Genomic DNA, 20574 nt, shown 5'->3' on the forward strand with positions numbered 1-20574 from the left:
ATGAAGTAGTATATCAGAATGACTCAGTACCCCACCGTAAATGGTAACATGAACACGTGTGACCATAAGCATTTTCATAATGTATATACAGTAGTATGCATATTATGAATAAAATTACTTACCATTCCCACAAGGAACAATGTAAATAACAGGAACCATGGCAGATCCGTGCAGCTTCGGTCCTCCAAAGGTTTCCATTCTCTTTTTGTCCTCTGCAGTGCAAAAACACAGTAACACATGTTCAGTCATGCTAAAAGTTGTTATCATTTGATTCAAATAAAATGGCTTCACATTAATGATAAACTGATAATCAGGTTCAGTGTTTGCAATACACTGATTTATTTGTGGCAGCCAGCCACAATATGCATGAGTAGTACACATTTATTATTGTATCAAAAAAAAAAAAAAAAAAAAAAAAAAAATGATAGAACAATAAATAATATCTATATTAAGGAAACATTTGAAAAAAAAATTATCATAAAAAATGACATCAGTCAATTTCTTCTTTACATAACTAGTTAACATGCTGCAAATGTTAATTAGTAATTTCACATAAATATAACCTGTCAAAACATAAAATCAATGTCACAAAACAAACATCGACCACAATATATTCAATTATAAGTCATCCTTTGTGTAATCAGTGTGTTGTAAAAGACAGCAGTCCCTGTAAACATGTTTACTAACACAATATACAGTGTTATGATGATCATCAGTGTGTTGCAAAAAAAAAAAAAAAGACAAAGGGCTAACGGTTAGTCTTTTGATGCACAGGCGAAATCATCATATAATTGTCATGGTCAAATGCCTTCATCGCTATGTGCGGCCGCATAGGACGTAATAATAGGATTACATGCAGCGCAAGAGACAGTACAGCACTTCACTGGCCCGTCAAAGGCGATCAGCCGTGAAACAATGTATCACAGCGCGCGCGACAATGTAACAATGTATCAACACATCCGCTCGAGATTCGATACGCTGTATCACGTATTGTCGCGGGCAGCATCGCTTACCTCTGCGCTTTCACAGCATCCCATTGCCGGAGGGAGGTTTGGACCGCAAAAAAACTAAACGCTACACCGCAGGAAAACAATAACCCCAACTTGCAGGGAGTTGACGGTGTGTTTTTTACCCTGCATTAATCGTGCGCGTCGATCACATAAATCTAATCGGAGGGCTTTCCCCGGATACACTGCATAATAATGTTTGTTCGCTCCTCTCGCTCCAGGTAAAAGGGATTATTACTTTAGGATTTATCGCCCAGCACTTCCTGGTGGGTTGAGCAGGTGTAGCCGGAAAAGAACGGCAGCCGTCCATTCACAGCACGAGCTGGATGAGGAGGAACTCGCGCTGAATGTAGGGATGCTGGAGGAACCCGGGAAGTTTAAACTGCTGTAGTTTCATTGGGAATTTTTTCTATAATAAACGTAGTTCTTCTTCTTCTTCGTTAGTTTTTTGGCGCGTTGCATCCTGTAATAAACGTAGTTTCAAAACAGTTGGGCAATTGTTTAAATTAAATTTTATTAATATTGTTTTAATTAATGTTGTGTTATTAACATAATAATCATAGTTTAAAACAGTTTCACTGCTTATTTTTAAATAATAATAATAAAAGATTATGCAAAACTGCCAACATTTCTGACCTTAAAGGGATAGTTCACCAAAAATGAAAATTCTGTCATCATTTACTCACCCTCAAATTGTTCCAAACATGTATGAATTCATTTCTTCTGCAGAACACAAAAGAAGATATAGTATTTTGAAGAATGTCAGTTACCAAACAGTTGATGGGCCCCATTGACTTCCATATATGGAAAAAAAAAAAAATACTATGGAAGTCAATGGGGCCCATCAACTGTTTGGTAACCAACATTATTCAAAATAATGTATCTTCTTTTGTGTTCAGCAGAATCAACATCATTTTGAAAACACTTTTTCAGTAATCACAAACAAGTGGAAAAATCAAATTTGTGATTCCTCAGATTGTCACATTGGAATGTTTTGGAGAATCTCTACACACTTTTGAAGAAGCCTCAAATAACCTATTGTGTAGGAAGGAACGTCATTACATATTCCAACTGCTTTCGAATGACGTCACTGGAGGAACCGTTGAGAGTCTTAAAAGTTCTTGCAAGAATGTATGGGTTTTATTTTGTACGTTCCTCAAAAAACTGTCCTTTTGGAAACAATGTCGAGACTACAGAGGTTTGAGCCGGTGTGTTGCAATCTGACACACCCAAATTGGGCCTCAAATATCCTTTTATTTTTAAAACCACGGAAATTTACTGTTTTAAAAGTGTGGGAACTGCTATAATTCTGTAAAATAAAATAAAAATAACAACAACACTGTTTTATAACATAGTTGGGGCTAATACAACAGTTTTACATTTGTAGCCCTAACAATAACTGTGGTATTTTTCATGGAAATTAGGGTTACTATATTTTCATAAAGCATATAAAGTTTCTAGTTTCATTAAAAAATATATAAGCATAATATTTTCTGGTGATATAAATATTTCTCTTTGGCTGAGAGTAATAAATAATAATAATAATTTAAAAAATTGACTCCAACCCCAACCAGACCTCAATGCATAAAAACAGAAGCAAAAGGTCAGTGATGCTTGACCACTATGAGCAGCACAAAAGAACAAACGTCAGTCCATATGGTCATCATCACCACCCAGTTGGGAATCTGCGTCACTGCTGCCTCTCACTGTGCTAGTCACTGTAAAAACTATAACACACATACATTTACACAGGCACTCTATTCCCACCCAAACTCTTCATACATTTTAACTGGAGATTAACTGCCTATCACAATTTTGGCTTTGAACACCAATAAACAGTACTAGAATTACTAAAACGTTTAATAATGTTTTATATAAACTTTCCAACACTTTAACTGCTGCCTCAATTTCTAAATTAAATCAAAGTGGTGCAAGTCACAACAGGTTTTAAAGTTCATTACACTTTTTGAACACTTTGAATTTAATTACTGATTGAGAAATCCCGTCAAATCGTGTAGAAATTACTGAAATTATTGTGACAGTTTTAACATATGTACATAAATATGAATTTGTAGAAGACAGACCTTCCTTCTAGAAGAAACGAACCCAAAACAGAGAAATAATTTCTCGACGCTCTGTTTAGTCTTAGAAGTCGCACTTTTTGCCTGTTCTAAAATCGTAAATCACTTTAAATATATTACAACAATGTCCCACCTTTATCCAGCTGGACTTCGGCCGATGGAAGCTGGATGTTGACCGTCTCACCTCGCTCATCTTGCGCGGTGTGCAGCATCACAGCGCTCTGTCTGTGAGGGGTAGAGTCTCAGCTCAGAGACGCCAGCCTGGACCACAGAACAGCTGCATTGTTCCATTGTTCTCTGTAGTACCAGGGAGAGAGTGAACATAGTGAGTTATTGTGTGCGCGCGTGTGTCACAGAGAGAGATAGGGAGAAAAAGAGAAAGAAAGAGGGGAAAAAAAATCCTCCCAGATAAATGTAAACAACAAAAGTGATTTTGTTGTCAAAGCGTTAATGTGTCTGTCCACTAGAGGGAGCTGAGACACAACAAATACAGTATGAATCCAAACAAACCATTTCTACTGGACTACTTTCGCAATAATACTTGTGAGAATAGCCAAGTATATAATTTTAACATGTATCATTATATTTTAGATTTATCATATATTACTGCTTAAAAGTTTTTTTTTTTTAAACAAATTAACTTTTATTCAGCAAGCGTGTATTAAATGACAGTAAAGATGTTTATAATGTTACAAATGATTTATATTTCGAATTGATGCTGTTCTTTATGTTAACTTTTTTTATATATAAATCTAAGGATCCTGTAAAAAAATAAATAGCATGGTTTCCACACACAAAACAATAAATAAAAGAGGATGTTTTTTTTTATACATTTTTGCAATATTACTTGAAACTGTCTTTACTAACTGATAAAAAACTATTTATTAGGTGAACTGAAAGGAATAATATTAATATACATCATCTGTGCACGAGGTAGGGCCTTAAAAACATCAGCCAATTGTTTACGCGATCATCGTAAACATGGCCCTCTGGCTTGTCAATCACTGCCATGACGTTCCTTGTGCGAGACGTGCGTGGCTGCGCGCTCCAGTAACTTTCCACTCTACAGGCACCGCACGCAATGTTTTTGTCAGGAGACAGGAGTAACAACTGCAGATTATGAGTTACCTGCGGTGAGTCCGACATAATGAATCCACTAACACGACACAGCGAATGCCGGTGGTAAACACTCGTGTTCCAATACTCGTGCACGAGTTTTGGGAGGCGTTCCCTCGAAATGAGCTGTGAAGGAGGGGGGTTGTTCTTACGCATGCGCTCATTTCAAAAACTCACTAACAGTCTTTGGTTTCTCAGTCGACGTTCTCAGTCGATCATGAAGCTAAAAAGTCAGCTTTGCCGTCACAGAAATAAATTATATTTTAAAACATATTAATTAGAAAAAGGTTCTTTTAAATTGTAATTATATTTCACAATATTGCTTTATTTTTGAGCATGAAAGGCTATCTAAAACATTAAAACATATTACAGACCCCAAACTTTTGAATGGTAGTGTAGCATATAAAATACAATGGGGTCCAAAAGTCTAAAAATGTCTAAAAATCGAAATGAATTTAAACAGTGCTTAAACAATCGTATTTAATCATTTTATATCATAAAGTTCAACCCTTCAGTCTTGACTGCTGCATTTAAACCTCCCACACAGTGACCATCTCACTTCACCTGATGACTTGGTCTCTTTTTATAACACAAGCTCCTTGTGTTATTCACTTATACACTTTTGCACCTCTTAAAACTCAGACTGTATCATTCACTCACTCTGCTCCCTGGTTTACTTATGGTACATAGAGAGCTATATAGTGAACATGCTTGTCTTTGCTGCCAAACATGATTTTTATTCACATCTAATTGAGTCTGGAGTTAAAAAAGCCTTATTCTCCATTGTAAATCGCATTCTTAAAACCTCCTGACACATTTCCTGGACACCTGTACTTCACTGCTCATTGTGATAAATATATATATTTTTTTAATGACAAAATAACCACCATACACCAACAGTTGGCCTCTTTGTCTAATGGAGTTCACCGTACGACACAGTGTGATACAACTGATTCCCCCTCACTCTCCTTTCTTCTTTTGCCTTGTCATCTGAACTAGAACTTTCTCATCTAATTTACAAAACTAATTCTTTTACATGTTTACTTGATCCTATACCAACTCATCTAAGCCTGTTTTCCTTCTTCTCTGGTAACTCGTATTATTCACACCTCTCTTAGCTCCGGCATTGTTCCATCATCTTTTAAAATAGCTGCTATAACCCTAATTCTTAAGAAACCTGGTGCAGACCCTAACAATCTCGATAAATTCCGTCCCATCTTAAATTTTACTTTTTTCTCCAACATTCTTGGAAATCAGTTGCAGCACACATCCATGCTCACTTTAGTAACAATAACTTATATGAGTGTTTTGAGTCAGGGTTTCATTCTAAACATAGTATGGAAACCACCTTAGTGAGAGTAATGATCTGTTGATGGCTGCGGATGGCGCGTCCTTATCTATTCTTGTTTTGCTTGATTTGAGTGCAGCTTTTGACACCATTTCACACAATATTTTGTTGAACCGTTTATCCTGGTTCACTTCATACCTTTCTAACCCCACATAGTTTGTACAACTAAAAAAATTTTGATCCTAACCCTTTTCTGTTAGTTGTGGTGTCCCCCAAGGTTCTGTCCTAGGTCCCCTATTGTTCATCTTCTCCCACTTGGCAATATCTTCTCTAAATCTGGTATTAAATTCAAGTTACAGTGATTATACAAAACTCTATGTATCTACAAATCCTGATTCCATTTTTCCGCCTGCCTGTCTTACCAACTTCCTTCATGAAATAAAAGTTTGGTTTTCTGCCAACTTTCCTAAACTTAGCATGCCAGGAAGACTGAAGTACTCCTTATAGGCATTAACTCTAATCTTTGTAGGTCCTGCAATTTTTCATTATCCATTGATGGTTCATCCGTTTTTTCCTTCCTGAATTCAAAATTCTCCTCCTCACTCTTTTCAACCTTGCTCCACCTTACCTTTCAGATCTCTTACAGCCCTACACCCCTTCTTGAACTCTCTGTTCCCCACACAGTGACCATCTCACTAACCACAATGGGTCATAGGGCCTTTAGCCATGCTGCTCCACACCTTTGGAACTCTCTCCCATTTAATATCCATAATTCAGACTCGTTATCCCAATTTAAGGTCAAAATCAAAACTCATTTATTCAGAAAAGCTTATTCTTCATGATTACTGTCTGCACTCAAATCTAGCACTTTTGATTTTTGTTATTTTTACAGTTGTCATGTTTGTAATTGTTGCTTTTCTCTTTTATGGTTTATTGACAGTTCTTGTTCTTGATGTATGGTAACCATGAGTGATTTAAAAGATGACGTAAATAAGTAAAATGAATTATTATTATTATTATTAAGTTTATCCCTCTACAGCACAGCGTTGCCCTCAGGCAACGGAAAGTTTTCTTAAGCCCTATGTTTAGGAAATTTTTCTTTAAATGATTACAACCAATTAGAAAGTTCGAGAAAGTGCCAAAGAACAGTCCAGTAAGTGGGAGTCACTATCAAGCACCATTTAAAGGTGGGACGTCCTGTGTGAGAAGAAGGCAATATTATTTGCTTTAGTAATCTTATTTAAAACGACATGAACTGTACATAAAAAAATATGTGTGCATGTATGAAGGTGTAGAGAAGCCTTTTGTCAGGTTCTATGAAGTTTTTATTTTATTTTGCATGTTCAGAAATTCATTTTTTTCTATTCGTTGCCTCAGGGCAACGTTGTGCGATAAGGGGTACTTTTCGAGGAGGTTTTAGACAGTACCTCTCATTGGCCACAATGTATTATAAGAAGGGAAGATTCAGGGTTCCTGGGTGTGCAGGAACACCCAAAGTGATGTACAAAAATTGTAACATACACCACTATGTCACAGCAGAGAAGAAGTGCTTTTTGAAGTGAAATCTTATCAGATGAAGTACATTATATTGCATAGCACACTACATGATACAGACCTATGCATGTATCAAATTCAATATGTCAATGTCTTTCAAGTGTTTTTCCCTTTTTACTTAATGATTTCTTGATTTTTTTTTTTATTGATTTTGATGATAACTTTCTCTATGACTCTGTACCATTGTCACACAACGTTGCCCTGAGACAACGAAAATATTTTTATTTTTTTATCGATAAAATGTTCCCAAATGAACCAAAAAAAATTGTTGAATTTTTTTTTTTTCATGTGCCATCAACATGTGTGCAGTAGAGGGTTATTATTAAAAAAATATGTGGAGAAATAAAATAAAATAATAACATACATTGCATTCTGTTTTTGTTTTTTTTCTCAGATTTTCTAAAATTTCAGTGTGAGCTCAGACTTTTGGACCCCCTGTATTGTATATCATAAGTATATTGCATTATAAAATAATACAATTCAGAGTTTTCTGAAACCTCAGTTTCCACAGCTTAATAGTCATAGTTATAGCTTAATATATAGTTAATAGTTATGTTTTTTCAATCCATTATTTATATTTCTGGTACTTAGTCAATGTCAATATGTGAAGTTATTACAAAATCTCTCTCTATGTGCAGGGTACTGTAAATACAAGGGACATAACCAAAATGATCTCTCACAGCTGGGTGGAACATTCAATTTGCTTACTTAATATTTATGTGCAATCTTCAGCAGTTATAGAGAATGTCTCACTGTATTATGAAGCAATTAAACATTTTTAGAAGAGATTTTGAAGTCTCAGCAACATCTGTAGGAGACTGCTTTGCTTTGCTCTTATAAACAAAACAGGCCTATTACTCCTTAAACCCATGTTGCTTGAACTTTCCCCTTAAATGTGGTGAAAGAGCATTGACGTGTCAGTCATACACTTCCTTAGTCAGCACTGTTTGGCTTGTTTATCAGCCCATTCTCAGCTTAGGTGTTGATGTGAAACAGTGCGAGAGTGCACCAAAGGTGGTAGGTATTTCCATAAATGACCCATTTTACTGAGAAAAGAATCGGAACGCCAACCTCTCTATAGCAACGTATAGGAAACTTCAGAATGTGTATGATTAATCAGGTGCAATAATAATAAAACAAATGTATGCATCTGTTTTATAATTAGTATATGGCATGGGTGTATTTACCCCCAAAAAAATCTGATTTAAAATGCTCAAATACACAATGAAAAAAATGTTGGTGTTACATACTTTGAAAAAATTTTCAATCAGCAATTGCTAATAAACTTCACAAATAATTTTGGTAGAACATACGTTCCCTGAGTTTCTGAAGATATTCCATTATTTCATCACTGTCCTCTACTAAAAATGCCAGAAATATTTCACGACTTCCCGTAGTAGAGGAGCTGGCAGCAGTGGGCTGTACGTGCCAACAGCTGTACTGCAGCGGATGCAATACATGAAGCGGTAATATCAGCTGACCCTTCCTCCAGATAGTGAGATCACACACAGGTTACTTAAAGGGATAGTTCACCATAAAATTGTATACCATGTAGGGTTTACTGAAAAACCAACTAAAATTTAATGTATTATTTAACAAAATTCTTGACCTTGACCATTGGTCTTCTCTGCATGACGTGCGCATTCGTGAGACTCTATTAGCACCGCGGTTCACTCTCTTTCACCCAGAAAAAGCACACAAGCTGTGAGAAATCGAGATTAACAAAAACGTCTAAAAATCTCCAAAAAAGTATCCATGTAGGCCTACTTTCTTCACTGAGTCCTATATCACCGAATTGATGACATTCAGAATGACTGTTGACAGATGTGACCACGATAACTTCTTGTTACGACAAACACACCGATATATTCATCTCAGAGAAGAAGGTGTATGAGTTGTATTTCATGTTATGTTTTTGTTAAAGGGTTAGTTCACCCAAAAATGAAAATTCTGTCATTAATTACTCACCCTCATGTCGTTCTACACTCGTAAAACCTTTGTTCATCTTCAGAACACAAATTAAGATATTGTTGATGAAATCTGATGGCTCTATTGAGAGCAAAGCCATTCAAACTCTCAAGATCCATAGAGGTACTAAAAACATATTTGAAACAGTTTATGTGAGTTCAGTGATTCTATCTTAATATTATAAAGCGAAAATAATATTTTTTGTGCACAAAAAAAAAAAAAAAAAAAACTTTTCAAAACACTGCTTCGGAGCTTTACGAACCGAATCAGTGGATTGGAGTTCCAAAGTCACATGACTTCAGCAGTTTAGCTGTTTGATAGGAGATCCGAAGCACTAATTCGAAACAAAATATTTATAAAGCTCAGAAGCTTCATGAAGCAGTGTTTTGAAATCAGCCCATAGATATTTTTGAAAAGTCATTATTTATTTATTTATTTATTTATTTTGGCGCACAAAAAGTATTCTTGCCGCTTTATAATATTAAGATATAAGCACACAAACTGTTTTAAATATGTTTTTAGTACCTTTATGGACCTTGAGAGTTACAATGGCTTTGCTCTCTATAGAGGCCTCACTGAGCCATCAGATTTCATCAAAAATATCTTACTTTGTGTTCCGAAGAACAATAAAACAACAACAGCGCTAATAGAATCTCAAGAACGTACACGTCATGCAGCCGTGCACAGAAGACCAATGGCCAAGGTCAAGAATTTTTTTTTAAATAATACATTATATTTTGGTTTGTTTTTCACTAAACCTATCATATAGCCCCAGAACACTTGGAATATTTGGCACGGATCGCGTGGGATCATTCTGTGTTGTCATGTATAGCCTAAATTTAAGTCTGTTTTGTTCTGCTAGTATTACGAAATACTAAAAAAAAACTGTCCCTGCAGATTTAATTGGAATGTATATGGCTACATTTGGATACTGAGCTCTGCAGTATTTTTTTGGAAGTTAAGATGACTCAGTGTTTGTGTTTCTCACAATGCTAGAATACCTGATCTGGCTTGAGAACAAGGCCAGGATTTTCCAGAATTTCACTAGCTTTCACAATGTCAGTTGCATCTGTATTGCAACACCATAACAAACACCAAAATGCAGCTTGGCATATGCCATGGCACAAGATTGTGCTTAGTTTGTACCTGAAGAGCTGAGTTTAGTTCTGAGTCTTTTAAGGATTAAAAGATTAAGAACATAAGCTCAATAATAAAAAGTGTCAAATAGGTCAATACATCTTATTCTGTTCTAGTCTGACGTCATTTAGGCTATTATACAGTTTTATTTACATTCTTGTGTACTGACAGAATATGATAGCTATAAGATGACAGACAATAGAGCATAGAAATTGAGAAAGACATGTCATCCCCAAAGACTTTATACTGAATATCACAACAACCATTTCCAAAAAAAACAGAAGTGAAAATGGAAAGGGAATATGTGTTCTGTGTTCTGTGTTCTGTCTGCATTCAAGACCATGAGACCGCATATAATTACTTTGTCATCATCTGTTATATGTAGGCCTACTTTGAATATTAGATCTTTCAAAAGGATTCTGGCCATTAAAAAGCAAACAAAATGTCATAGTTTCCCAAACACCAGCAGAAAACGCATGTTTCCCCCGCATTGTATTCATGGTATTCATTTGTCAGCAGATGTTTGCATTTATGCAGTTTAAGAGCTGTTTTTATGCTCCACGTGTTGATCCAGACCCAGTTAAATGTGCAGCGCACTGGATGACCGACAGTAACCCCGGCGCTCAGAGCGGATGCGCTATAAAACCACTTCAAAATCTTCAGATGCTTCTTCACACGAGCACCACCGGCGTCAGACTCCAGAGGGACGAATATACATCTGATTCATAGGGATTACAGCGAATGTCCATCAAAGATCTTCAGCTGTGTCTGGGTAAGATACATTTATACTTCGTTTTCTTTAACAACGTTATGTTTTGTAGAGAATGAACGCAATAGCGACGTTTTAATTGGCGTATTGAAAACAATACAAACACCAGCGCTATAACAACATTTTAGTAGCTATTTATGAAGAGAGACTAAAAGTTGTCGAAGGAAATGGTTGAATGAAAGTTCAGTCCACTGGCACAAGTATTTTATTATATTTTATTTTTTTCCATAGAAGTAAGCTAATGCTCCAAATGAAATTGTGCGACACGCACTTGATATTCAACCGCAACAAGCTTCAGAAACAAAATCTGATGTTGTTTTTAAAAAACAAAAATAACAGAAAATAGCAATTTTGTGACAACCTGTGGTTCTTTAGTAGAAGACAGAAAGATCAGAAGTGTTACTTGAGAACAGCAGAACAGTGAACTAGACAAAGGTTCAGGGTTCGGGAACATTCGGACAATTTGTTTTCTCGTTTTTCTCTTCAAAACTTATAAACGAAGAAACCGTTCATTTATCACATATTTGACCCTTCTGATGTACAGTGTTGTACAGCAATTAGATACTAGTTACACTAACAATATTACCTTTTTACAGTAACTAGTAGTGTAACTAAACTACTAAAAAAAACAACCAAAGTTGGGTTGAAAATGGACAAACCCAGCAATTGGGTTCTTTTAACACAGCGGTAGGGTTAAATGTTTGCCCAGCCTGCTGGGTAGTTTTATTTAACTCAACTATTGTTTAAAAATGACTGTATTGCTTAATTAAAATTAACCCAAAGTATGTTGGAAATGAACATTTATTAATGTTCAATGAATAATTATTAAAAAACAAACATTTATTAAATTGCTTATTAATAAATTTATATTAATAAACTATTAAACTATTACATTTATATTAATAAAATATTAAAGCTTATTAATAAACATTCACCTTTTGTCTATTATTGTTGCCTCTATTGCATCTGGTTTTTAATTTTCCAACTATTTTGGGTTCATTTTAAGCTAGCCATATAACAATTTTTAAACAATAGTTGGTTTAAATAAAACTACCCAGCAGGTTGGGCAAACATTTAACCCAACCACTGGGTTAAAACAACCCAATCGCTGGGTTTGTCCATTTTCAACCCAACTTGGGTTGTTTTTAACTCAGCATTTTTTAGAGTGTAATTACTACACTGTAAAAAAAAAAATCCCAGTAAAATTTATGTTAAAAAAACAGCAGCTGTGGTTGCCAGAACTTTACCGTTAAAAATACAGTAGCAACGTAAAAAAAAAAAACAATCTGTTAAATTTACGATAAAATAACGTATTTCATTAACTGATATAATGTTAATTTACCAACCTAATGAAGTACTAATATCTGTTTTGTACCTTTATAATACACTGACAGTCACCAAACACAGTGGTGATGAGAGTCACAAAGTTCATCATAAGCAGCATTTCCACATGCTGAATGAGAAAAAATGAAAAAAACTAAGAAAAGAGTTATTTAAACGAAAATATATCAAATGTGAAGTGTCACGCAGAGAATTGTGGGAATGTCAATTTACGTTTTTTTCACTGTAAATTTTTACAATGAATTATTTTTCACTTCCAAAAACTGTGAATTTAACGGTATTTTACCGTAAAATTACATTAAATGTACCGTTAGATCTATTACAGTTATTCACCGTATATAGTACGGAAACTTTCTGTAAACCAATTGACAGTTTTTCACCGCAGCATTTTTACAGTCTTTTACTGTTAAAATTACGGTCATTTTTTACAGTAAGATAAGATTCAGTAATAGTACAGTTGTACAGTTACCATCCATAAAACAACTCATTACTTAGTTAGGCCTACTTTTGATGCCTCAACCCCTACTGATTTGAAATCCAACAATCCAATAATTCGTAGATTTATTTTCAGAATTTTCACGACTCACACAGGAACATAAAGTCACCAGTGCACAGGCACTGCTGATGAAAATATTGCCATTACATTGATTTTGTCAGGAGAAAGGATGATCTGAACACAGTTGTGTAAATTGTGGCATTATAAGCTGTGACATTATACTTTACAAATGGCACCCTAATAAACACTCACGCTCTTCCTACGAGTCCACACTTTTGTGACATAACACCGCATTGACTGTCGGGAAGAAGTCTGCTGTGGAGCTCACTTCTGTGCAGGCTCAGCAAAAGTGCATCAAGGTGCATATCGACCGCAAAGGGGGTCCTTGCAAGGGTAGGTTTAGGTTCTGAAACCTAAAGGGACCCCCTATGAATTCCCGTGTCTGACCAGAAGATGGCGCCTGCAGCTGAATCACTCGGTGTCCAAATTTGCTTACTCGTTTACATTCAGTCGCTCCAGTGAACTATTTTAATGACCCAATGTAGGGAATAGTGAAAGAGGGTATAGAGTGCCATTTCGGACACAGCCAGGGACCCATATAGACAGCCACTTGACTTTTATTCCTGAATTAATAAGCGTTTTTGAGCGAATCAGTTGAATAAATGACCCGTTCATTAACACAGTTGCTGCCACCTACTGACCATATTTCATAATCCAAGTATCGTTTCCAAGCATTCAAGTATTCCAAAGTAATCCAAGTATTCATTTCGTCATTCATTTAATTTTTCTCTATTCAAAATGTCATGTTTAAGACATGAATCTCATTATATTATACAATTGCTTTGTAAATGCATTACTGCCCTCTGAGCAGAATTAAACTGTATAAATACATCTAAAAGTGTATTTGCCACATACCTCTGCAGTGCAAAGATTGCTTTGGTTGATATTGATTTAATTGGTAACAGCCTATAGTGTCATATAATTCTAATTTAAGAATTTAGTTTTCCCATTTTGAAGACAAAAACGAGAAAACATTATTCAAAAGTTCATGGGCCAATCTAAGTTTATGCAACCTTAAAGTTCAATCTAAGTTTATGTGCCTTAAAATATTAAGAAAAATCAGTGATGACAAATTCACAACCTGCAGTAAAAGTTTTGATTTACAGACAAAGAAAATGTATACAATCAAGTAGAAATGACAAAACTTACTGTGACAATGAGTGGAAATAAAGATAAAATGAAAACGTTTCGTACAGCATTTTACCATGTAATGATGGAAGACATAAAATATGTGCAAGAGCCTGAGAAAGAAAATAAATGAAGTCTGAATTCTCAGAACATGCAGCCTCAAGCATTTCACTGGGATCTGAGCTGAACATTATGGGAAACACCTGTAATTATAGTTGATGACGAATTATTTATATAAAAACACATAGATACTGTAGCTGTTTGTATTTGTCATAAGCACAGTCATGTTCCTTCCTCATTTGTGCATGATATAGAATGAATGAGTGACATGTACTGGGGTTTGGAAGGGTCACCATACATTGTCCTGGCCACTGTGATTAATTTTGTTTTGCACTTTGCAAATTTTAGCATTAGCCTTCGGGATTGCATCAGTAGTAAAATTGTGGGTAACAATTTCTTAAATGCCTCTCCTTAAACTCCTTACATTGCTGTGTAGAAGAAAGAAGTGTGATATTTAAGAGACCTCATTTATTATTTTTATTTCCTGTGGGTGATGATTAACCCTATAAAGCCTGCTGTATTTGATACACAAATTTTTAAGGCCTCTAAATTATCAACATGTCCAACGCTTTGCTGAAGAACCTATTGCACACAATGTAGTTTTTTACCAAGCAAAAGGCCTTTTAGTATAATTCTAAAAATGTACCCGTTCAGGTCATGCTACATGCGTTTTTTTTGTTTTTTTACTGTGAAATCTTTACTGATTTTTTGTAAGAAGTAAATGTAAGAATAACTTATATTGTTAGTAATATTACAAGATTACTAGACTGAAGGAACTTAGATTTACTTGATTATCCATATGTCATCTTTTAGAAGAATCCTGTCAAAATGCAAATATCAAATATGATACATCAGGCTCTCAAACATCATTGTACTGCATTACATTATATGTTTAGCCCCCACAATAAAAACCATAGAGCTTAAACTAAGCATTTATAATATAACATATTATTGGGAGATTGTAACACAGTTCGTATATAAGGGAAGAAGGAGGCGGAACGGGTGAACATTCAACAAAACTTTAATGCCAAAATGAACAAAGAACAAAACGAAAGTAATGCCGGCAGACCCTCACGGACATCTGCCGGCCACACAAACATAATGAAACATAAAATAATATCCAGGCCTGGTCCTCTCTCGTCCTTCACTGACGTCGCTCCTCCTTTTATGCCTCCGGAGCTCCTCCGTGAGAGAGACTCGAGGCCGGCGCGCCTCGCAGGTGATGCTCATTATCACTCGCGTCACCGGCCTCGCGCCGTTCCCTCATGGCTCTCGCCCGCCCTGCTCATCACAGAGATATAGAGTGACAATGGATATTTATATGCACTTCATGCAAGTAGTCTCATTGATTTGCATTACAAGCAGTTTCAAGTACCTGAAAACCATACTTGAGTAAAAGTACAGATACCTTACATCGAAAATGACATGTTACAAATAACCAATTCCAATTCGACTTGAGTAAAAGTCTTAAGAGTATCTGATTTTAACAGTACTTAAGTATTTTACTCATGCTGAATGGAGGCTCAAAGATGCACTAGTCCTCAACACCTGAGAGACATGCCAGTGAAAATAAGAAACAACTGATTTATAAGAAGAGAAATCATGTTTATTTTCTAAAATCAAAATAAAACTGAACACCTCAATATTGCAATAAATCAAGGTTGACACAACAACCTTTTAAACGTCTACAAACTCTCAAGTCTCAGATAAGCTCAAGTGCACAAAAAACAATATCCTTCAAAAAGGTCTTGTCAATATAGCGGATAAATAAAACAATGTTAAGTGAAATTAAATAGTCAAAGTCTACTGTATGTGATAGTTTGAGCCTCATTACCGGCTGCAGTCATTTTCCTCATCTAATAAATCAAACACCTGCGATCAGAAACTACCTGATAATGCACTCACATTCACGTAAAGTGTCCTTGTTGACAAGTTTGGGTGAGTAAAGGCAAAACGTACAAGATATAGTATCTTCAATGCCCTTAGATGGCGATATCGCTTCTTTATATCAGAAACAAGCTGCTGCAGAAAAAGTTAGGTGCCATGCAAAATGTAATGTGTAATTGCATTACTCCTTACAAATGTAGTGGAGTAAAAAGTACATTTACTTGCTCAAAAATGTAGTCAAAGAGAGAGTAAAAGTTGCCAATATCTTTGATACTCAGTACAACTACAAAGTAGCCAAAAAGATACTTAAAGGGTTAGTTCACCCAAAAATGAAAATTCTGTCATTTATTACTTACCCTCATGCCGTTCCAGACCCGTAAGACCTTCGTTAATCTTCGGAACACAAATTAAGATATTTTAGTTGAAATCCGATGGCTCCGTGAGGCCTCCATAGGGAGCAATGACACTTCCTCTCTCAAGATCCATAAAGATAATAAAAATATATTTAAATCGGTTCATGTGAGTACAGTGGTTCAATATTAATATTATAAAGCGACGAGAATATTTTTGGAGCGCCAAAAAAAATAATATAATGACTTATTTAGTGATGGCCGATTTCAAAACACTGCTTCAGGATCTGAATCATGATTCAATACACTGATTCATTTATGCTCCGAATCTTCATGAAGCAGTGTTTTGAAATCGGCCATCACTAAATAAGTATTTTTGGCGCACCAAAAATGTTCTCGTCGCTTTATAATATTAATATTAAATCACTGTACTCACATGAACCGATTTAAATATGTTTTTAGTACCTTTATGGATCTTGAGAGAGGAAGTGTCATTGCTTGCTATGGAGGCCTCATGGAGCCATCGGATTTAAATTAAAATATCTTAATTTGTGTTCCAAAGATTAACGAAGGTTTTACGGGTGTGGAACGGCATGAAGGTAAGTAATAAAATTTCAGATTTCAGAATTTTCATTTTTGGGTGAACTAACCCTTTAAGTACAGTAACTAATTACATTTACTCAAATACTTTACACCTCTGATTACAAGCTATTACAATTTTATCCTTTTTGCCATATAAATATCAGCAACTCCATCAAATAGCATATTTTTGCTCAGTTTGAGCCTCTGAATAAAACTGAGGTGTTTTTTCTCTTTGAGTATGAGCTGAATATTCTCACTATCATATATGAGCCAAACAGCCTGATGTATCAAATATGATACTCAGCTCTTCATATATATATATTCATATTTCATATGTCAGGCTTTACATGGTTAAGTTTTGTTTCCATCCTAGCTCATCTGACACAAACCTGATCATTTCTGTTTCGGGTTAGCTGATTAGATCACTGAAAGGATACAGACTGCTAAAACAATGCAAGCATTAGATGAAGATCACTCAAGCATGTCTAGACCCTTTTCGCATTTGAATAACGTCATTAGCATAGAGAAAGGCCACCGATTCTCTCCCTGACCTCCAGCAAATCTGTGCATTTTAAATGAAGCTCTTTGATCAGACATGGCCATTAGGAGTGAAGCTACCTACCTACCCCAGAGACCCTAATGGCCTGTGAAATTCCTTGCCTGATGATTCTCTGACACTACAAGGTCCACCACTTCCAGGAATTATGGGAAAAAGAAAAGGCTGGTCTTAAAACTGGGCATGAGAGGAGAGATGAAAAGGGAAGACGTGAGCGAGCAGCAGAGAGTCAGATAGGAGGGCTGCACTTTGTCCTGGACTTTTGAGCTGCTCTGTTGTTCGCTGCTGGATGCCTTTTTCACGCTGCGTGTCTCCGTCGTCATTGCAGTTGAGAGCTGAGAGTGAAGAAGGACCCGAGTGAAGATGTCTATCTCCACTCAGCTGGGTCTGCTGCTGTGGAAGAACTTCACCTATAGAAGAAGACAAACGGTGAGGATAACAGATTTATTTTGTATACATCTTTCTGGTTTTCTCAATTGATTTTCAATCTGCTATTATTAACATGAATAACAGCTATTTAAATGCATATATCATTTCATGCATAACATGTTGCACGTTTTTAGGAATATAGTTTACTTTCAAATTAAGTAACATTTGTAACAGTTATGATTCATTTAAAATCATGCTGCTATTAGAGATCAAAATTGTCACTGGAGATTTTTTGAGTCACTTTAGATTTTATTTGATCAGCTTTTAATTAAAGAAAAGATATATAATCTGATGATGTTTATATCCCATAACAACCCCCATTCGGTTATTTTAGCATCAATTCAATACAGAATGCTCCTACATAATGATTCTCAGGCCAGAACAGATTCAAACCGCATTTATGTGACTCTCCTAAAAGTGATGCAGATATAGACAGACATAATTCAAATCTCAGTCTCCTCATTTTACTCTTTAAACCATTACGAAACATACTCGTACTCTTAGAAGAAAAGGTTCTATTTAGCTTAAAGGCATTTCATATATAGAGCCTTTTACGGGATCCCATCACGGGATCATTTTATGGATTTTATTTTAATAATTAATTTTGTTTTAATTATTTTTATTTTTAATTCAATTATATTAAAGAGCTTGTAAACATACTCTAGTAAAAATTTAAATAACCCTTTAAACATGAAAGTATTATGCAATAATTTCAGACATTTTTCTTTATATAGAACCTTTTTGGCATAAAGTGTTCTTGAAAATTGAATCAAGAACCCTAAGGTTCTATATAGAACCCCACTGAACCTTTATTTCTAAGAGGGTGGCTGTTTGATATATTTTTTATATATAACAGCACTGCAATTTGTATTTTTACAAGGTACTTCCAAGAATATGGTAATTACAAAGAAATTAATTTTGTTAAATTCCAAATAAAAATATTTAATGGTACTACTGTGGTACATGTCTTAAAACATGGTTGTCCATAGTATGTAGAAAAACCCATGGTGGAATCTGATACGTTTTATATCTAAAGACTTGCATGGAAAACACATATCTTTCTATAGTTTATTGGTTTAAAGCAGTCAAATACTGATGCACTTACCTTGTTGTTTAAAATAACCAAGCATTACCCACAAAGGTGCTAAATGGAGAAAGAGTGGTCAGATGACTTTCATTCCCCATTGGGTCAATGCATACATGCCATGTTCCTCATGGATGTTTCCTCTCTGCTGTAGTGCTATATCTGGAGAGACTGATCGATCCACTGTCATGTATTAATAATAAATGTTGTTAATAAAAACCTGCCCTTGAAGACATTACTCACAAGAAGCCCTTACTTTAGACATTGGAGACTGAGAGCTTTTTTCCTGAGAGCTCTATAAGTTACATTTGCACTTCATAGAAAACGCTGACTGTTTTGTCCTTATGTGTTTGACTTGTGCAGCTCCAGCTGCTGACAGAGATTGTGTGGCCTCTCTTTATTTTCTTCATCCTGATTGCCGTGAGGTTGTATTACCCACCTTACGAACAACATGAATGTAAGTATACTCCACAGTTGTGTACTTTTTAACCTGTGAAAAGAGATAAAAGCATTTTGAGAAGCGATGAGTTTGTGCTGTGTCCACACAATGCAGCATTTATCTTGTTTTGTAACATTAAATTGGCATTGGAAAACTAAATGGCTTCCACGTGTTGCATGGAAAGCAGCTTTGCCGTTCAACAAGTGCATAGTAATTGCATTGCATAACCTAAATACAAGGTGCACGCAGGGGTGAAAATGCACGTTTTCTTTAATTGCATGATTCTTTATGGCGCATTATTATCTGATGTGTCAAGCTCGCAGGGTGTTTATGAGTTCTCACTGATAACTAGACTAATTTGTCTTCTGTCAGTCACAGATGATGTGTAGAAAGTTAGGGTGATCCTTTCAGGAGCATGCTGGGATTTAAATAGGGCCCTATAGACAAATGACCACAATTTGCACATTTTAGAGAACATTTAAACAAGCACAAAATGTTCTACATTTTATTATTAGCTGTTATTTGATATAGTACAATGACAGTGAAGATTGCATTTATTACCTGGTTTGTTCAGAGTATTATTATGTCTTGTTTAATAGCACCTGAGCTTTTATTGTGCCGATTGCCTTTCCAATCTCATTGGCAAAGTTTTATATATAAGGATTGTCACCATGCCCTGAGTAATGTTACTCGTTCCAGGGCGTAAACTAGTCATGAATTAAAAACACAATGCCTGACTATAGTGGCCTTTGCAAAGACATAGTACATTAAATGTAGTATTGTAATGAATACGATTTTGTGAGATTGTGAACTTTCTGTTCTTCTTTGTGGAACTGTGAGCCTTGGTCATGAGATCTTGTTGACGTCCAAATGTGTTTGTGTGCTGCCGCATTGGTATAGACAGGAAACAGGAGGTACTGAGCATAATTTCACTTCTCCTAAAGTCTGGATTTGTGTGGTGATGGACGAATAGATGTCGTATGTGAGTACAGGCATGTTGCAACCTCGCTTGCTGAAGTGATTAAATGGACACAGAGAACAATGTCCATCATGTTGGTGATAATCAATTTTAGGACTTCAAAACCAGCAATATTAAGTCCCTTAAGCTGTAAACACACAAATTATGCATATGAATGAATACCAAGAAATATTTCACCTCAAAATCAAATGAAAAAAGAAAAGATAAAAGATTTTTTTTTGTATTGTAATATTTTTTATGATAATTAAGCACGTTCTGTAAAA

General features: G+C 35.5%; 2 protein-coding genes across 9 annotated transcripts in view; one reads left to right on the plus strand and one right to left on the minus strand.

Moving 5' to 3' along the window:
• The window catches only part of slc44a1b (solute carrier family 44 member 1b), a 30556-nt gene extending 27109 nt beyond the window's left edge, over positions 1-3447 (minus strand). The window contains exons 1-2 of one of the 7 annotated variants that reach the window (XM_067390118.1): positions 3222-3447; positions 123-212 (exon numbers count right to left, since the gene is read on the minus strand). In XM_067390118.1, coding sequence (XP_067246219.1) covers positions 123-212; positions 3222-3281 — 150 coding nt within the window. In that variant the 5' untranslated portion in view covers positions 3282-3447. The other 6 variants (XM_067390137.1, XM_067390145.1, XM_067390155.1 and 3 more) reach the window with 6 other exon arrangements.
• Positions 3448-10267: 6820 nt separating this feature from the next.
• Positions 10268-20574, plus strand: part of abca1b (ATP-binding cassette, sub-family A (ABC1), member 1B) — a 46362-nt gene continuing 36055 nt past the window's right edge. Inside the window, exons 1-3 of one of the 2 annotated variants that reach the window (XM_067390216.1) lie at positions 10268-10923; positions 17709-17809; positions 19257-19350. In XM_067390216.1, the coding sequence (XP_067246317.1) occupies positions 17744-17809; positions 19257-19350 (160 nt within the window). In that variant the 5' untranslated portion in view covers positions 10268-10923; positions 17709-17743. Of the gene's footprint in view, positions 10924-16809; positions 17810-19256; positions 19351-20574 lie in introns of those variants that run through there. The other variant, XM_067390224.1, reaches the window with a different exon arrangement.

Source organism: Chanodichthys erythropterus, chromosome 1, assembly GCF_024489055.1.
Source record: "Chanodichthys erythropterus isolate Z2021 chromosome 1, ASM2448905v1, whole genome shotgun sequence".
In the NCBI taxonomy this organism is placed as follows: domain Eukaryota; kingdom Metazoa; phylum Chordata; class Actinopteri; order Cypriniformes; family Xenocyprididae; genus Chanodichthys; species Chanodichthys erythropterus.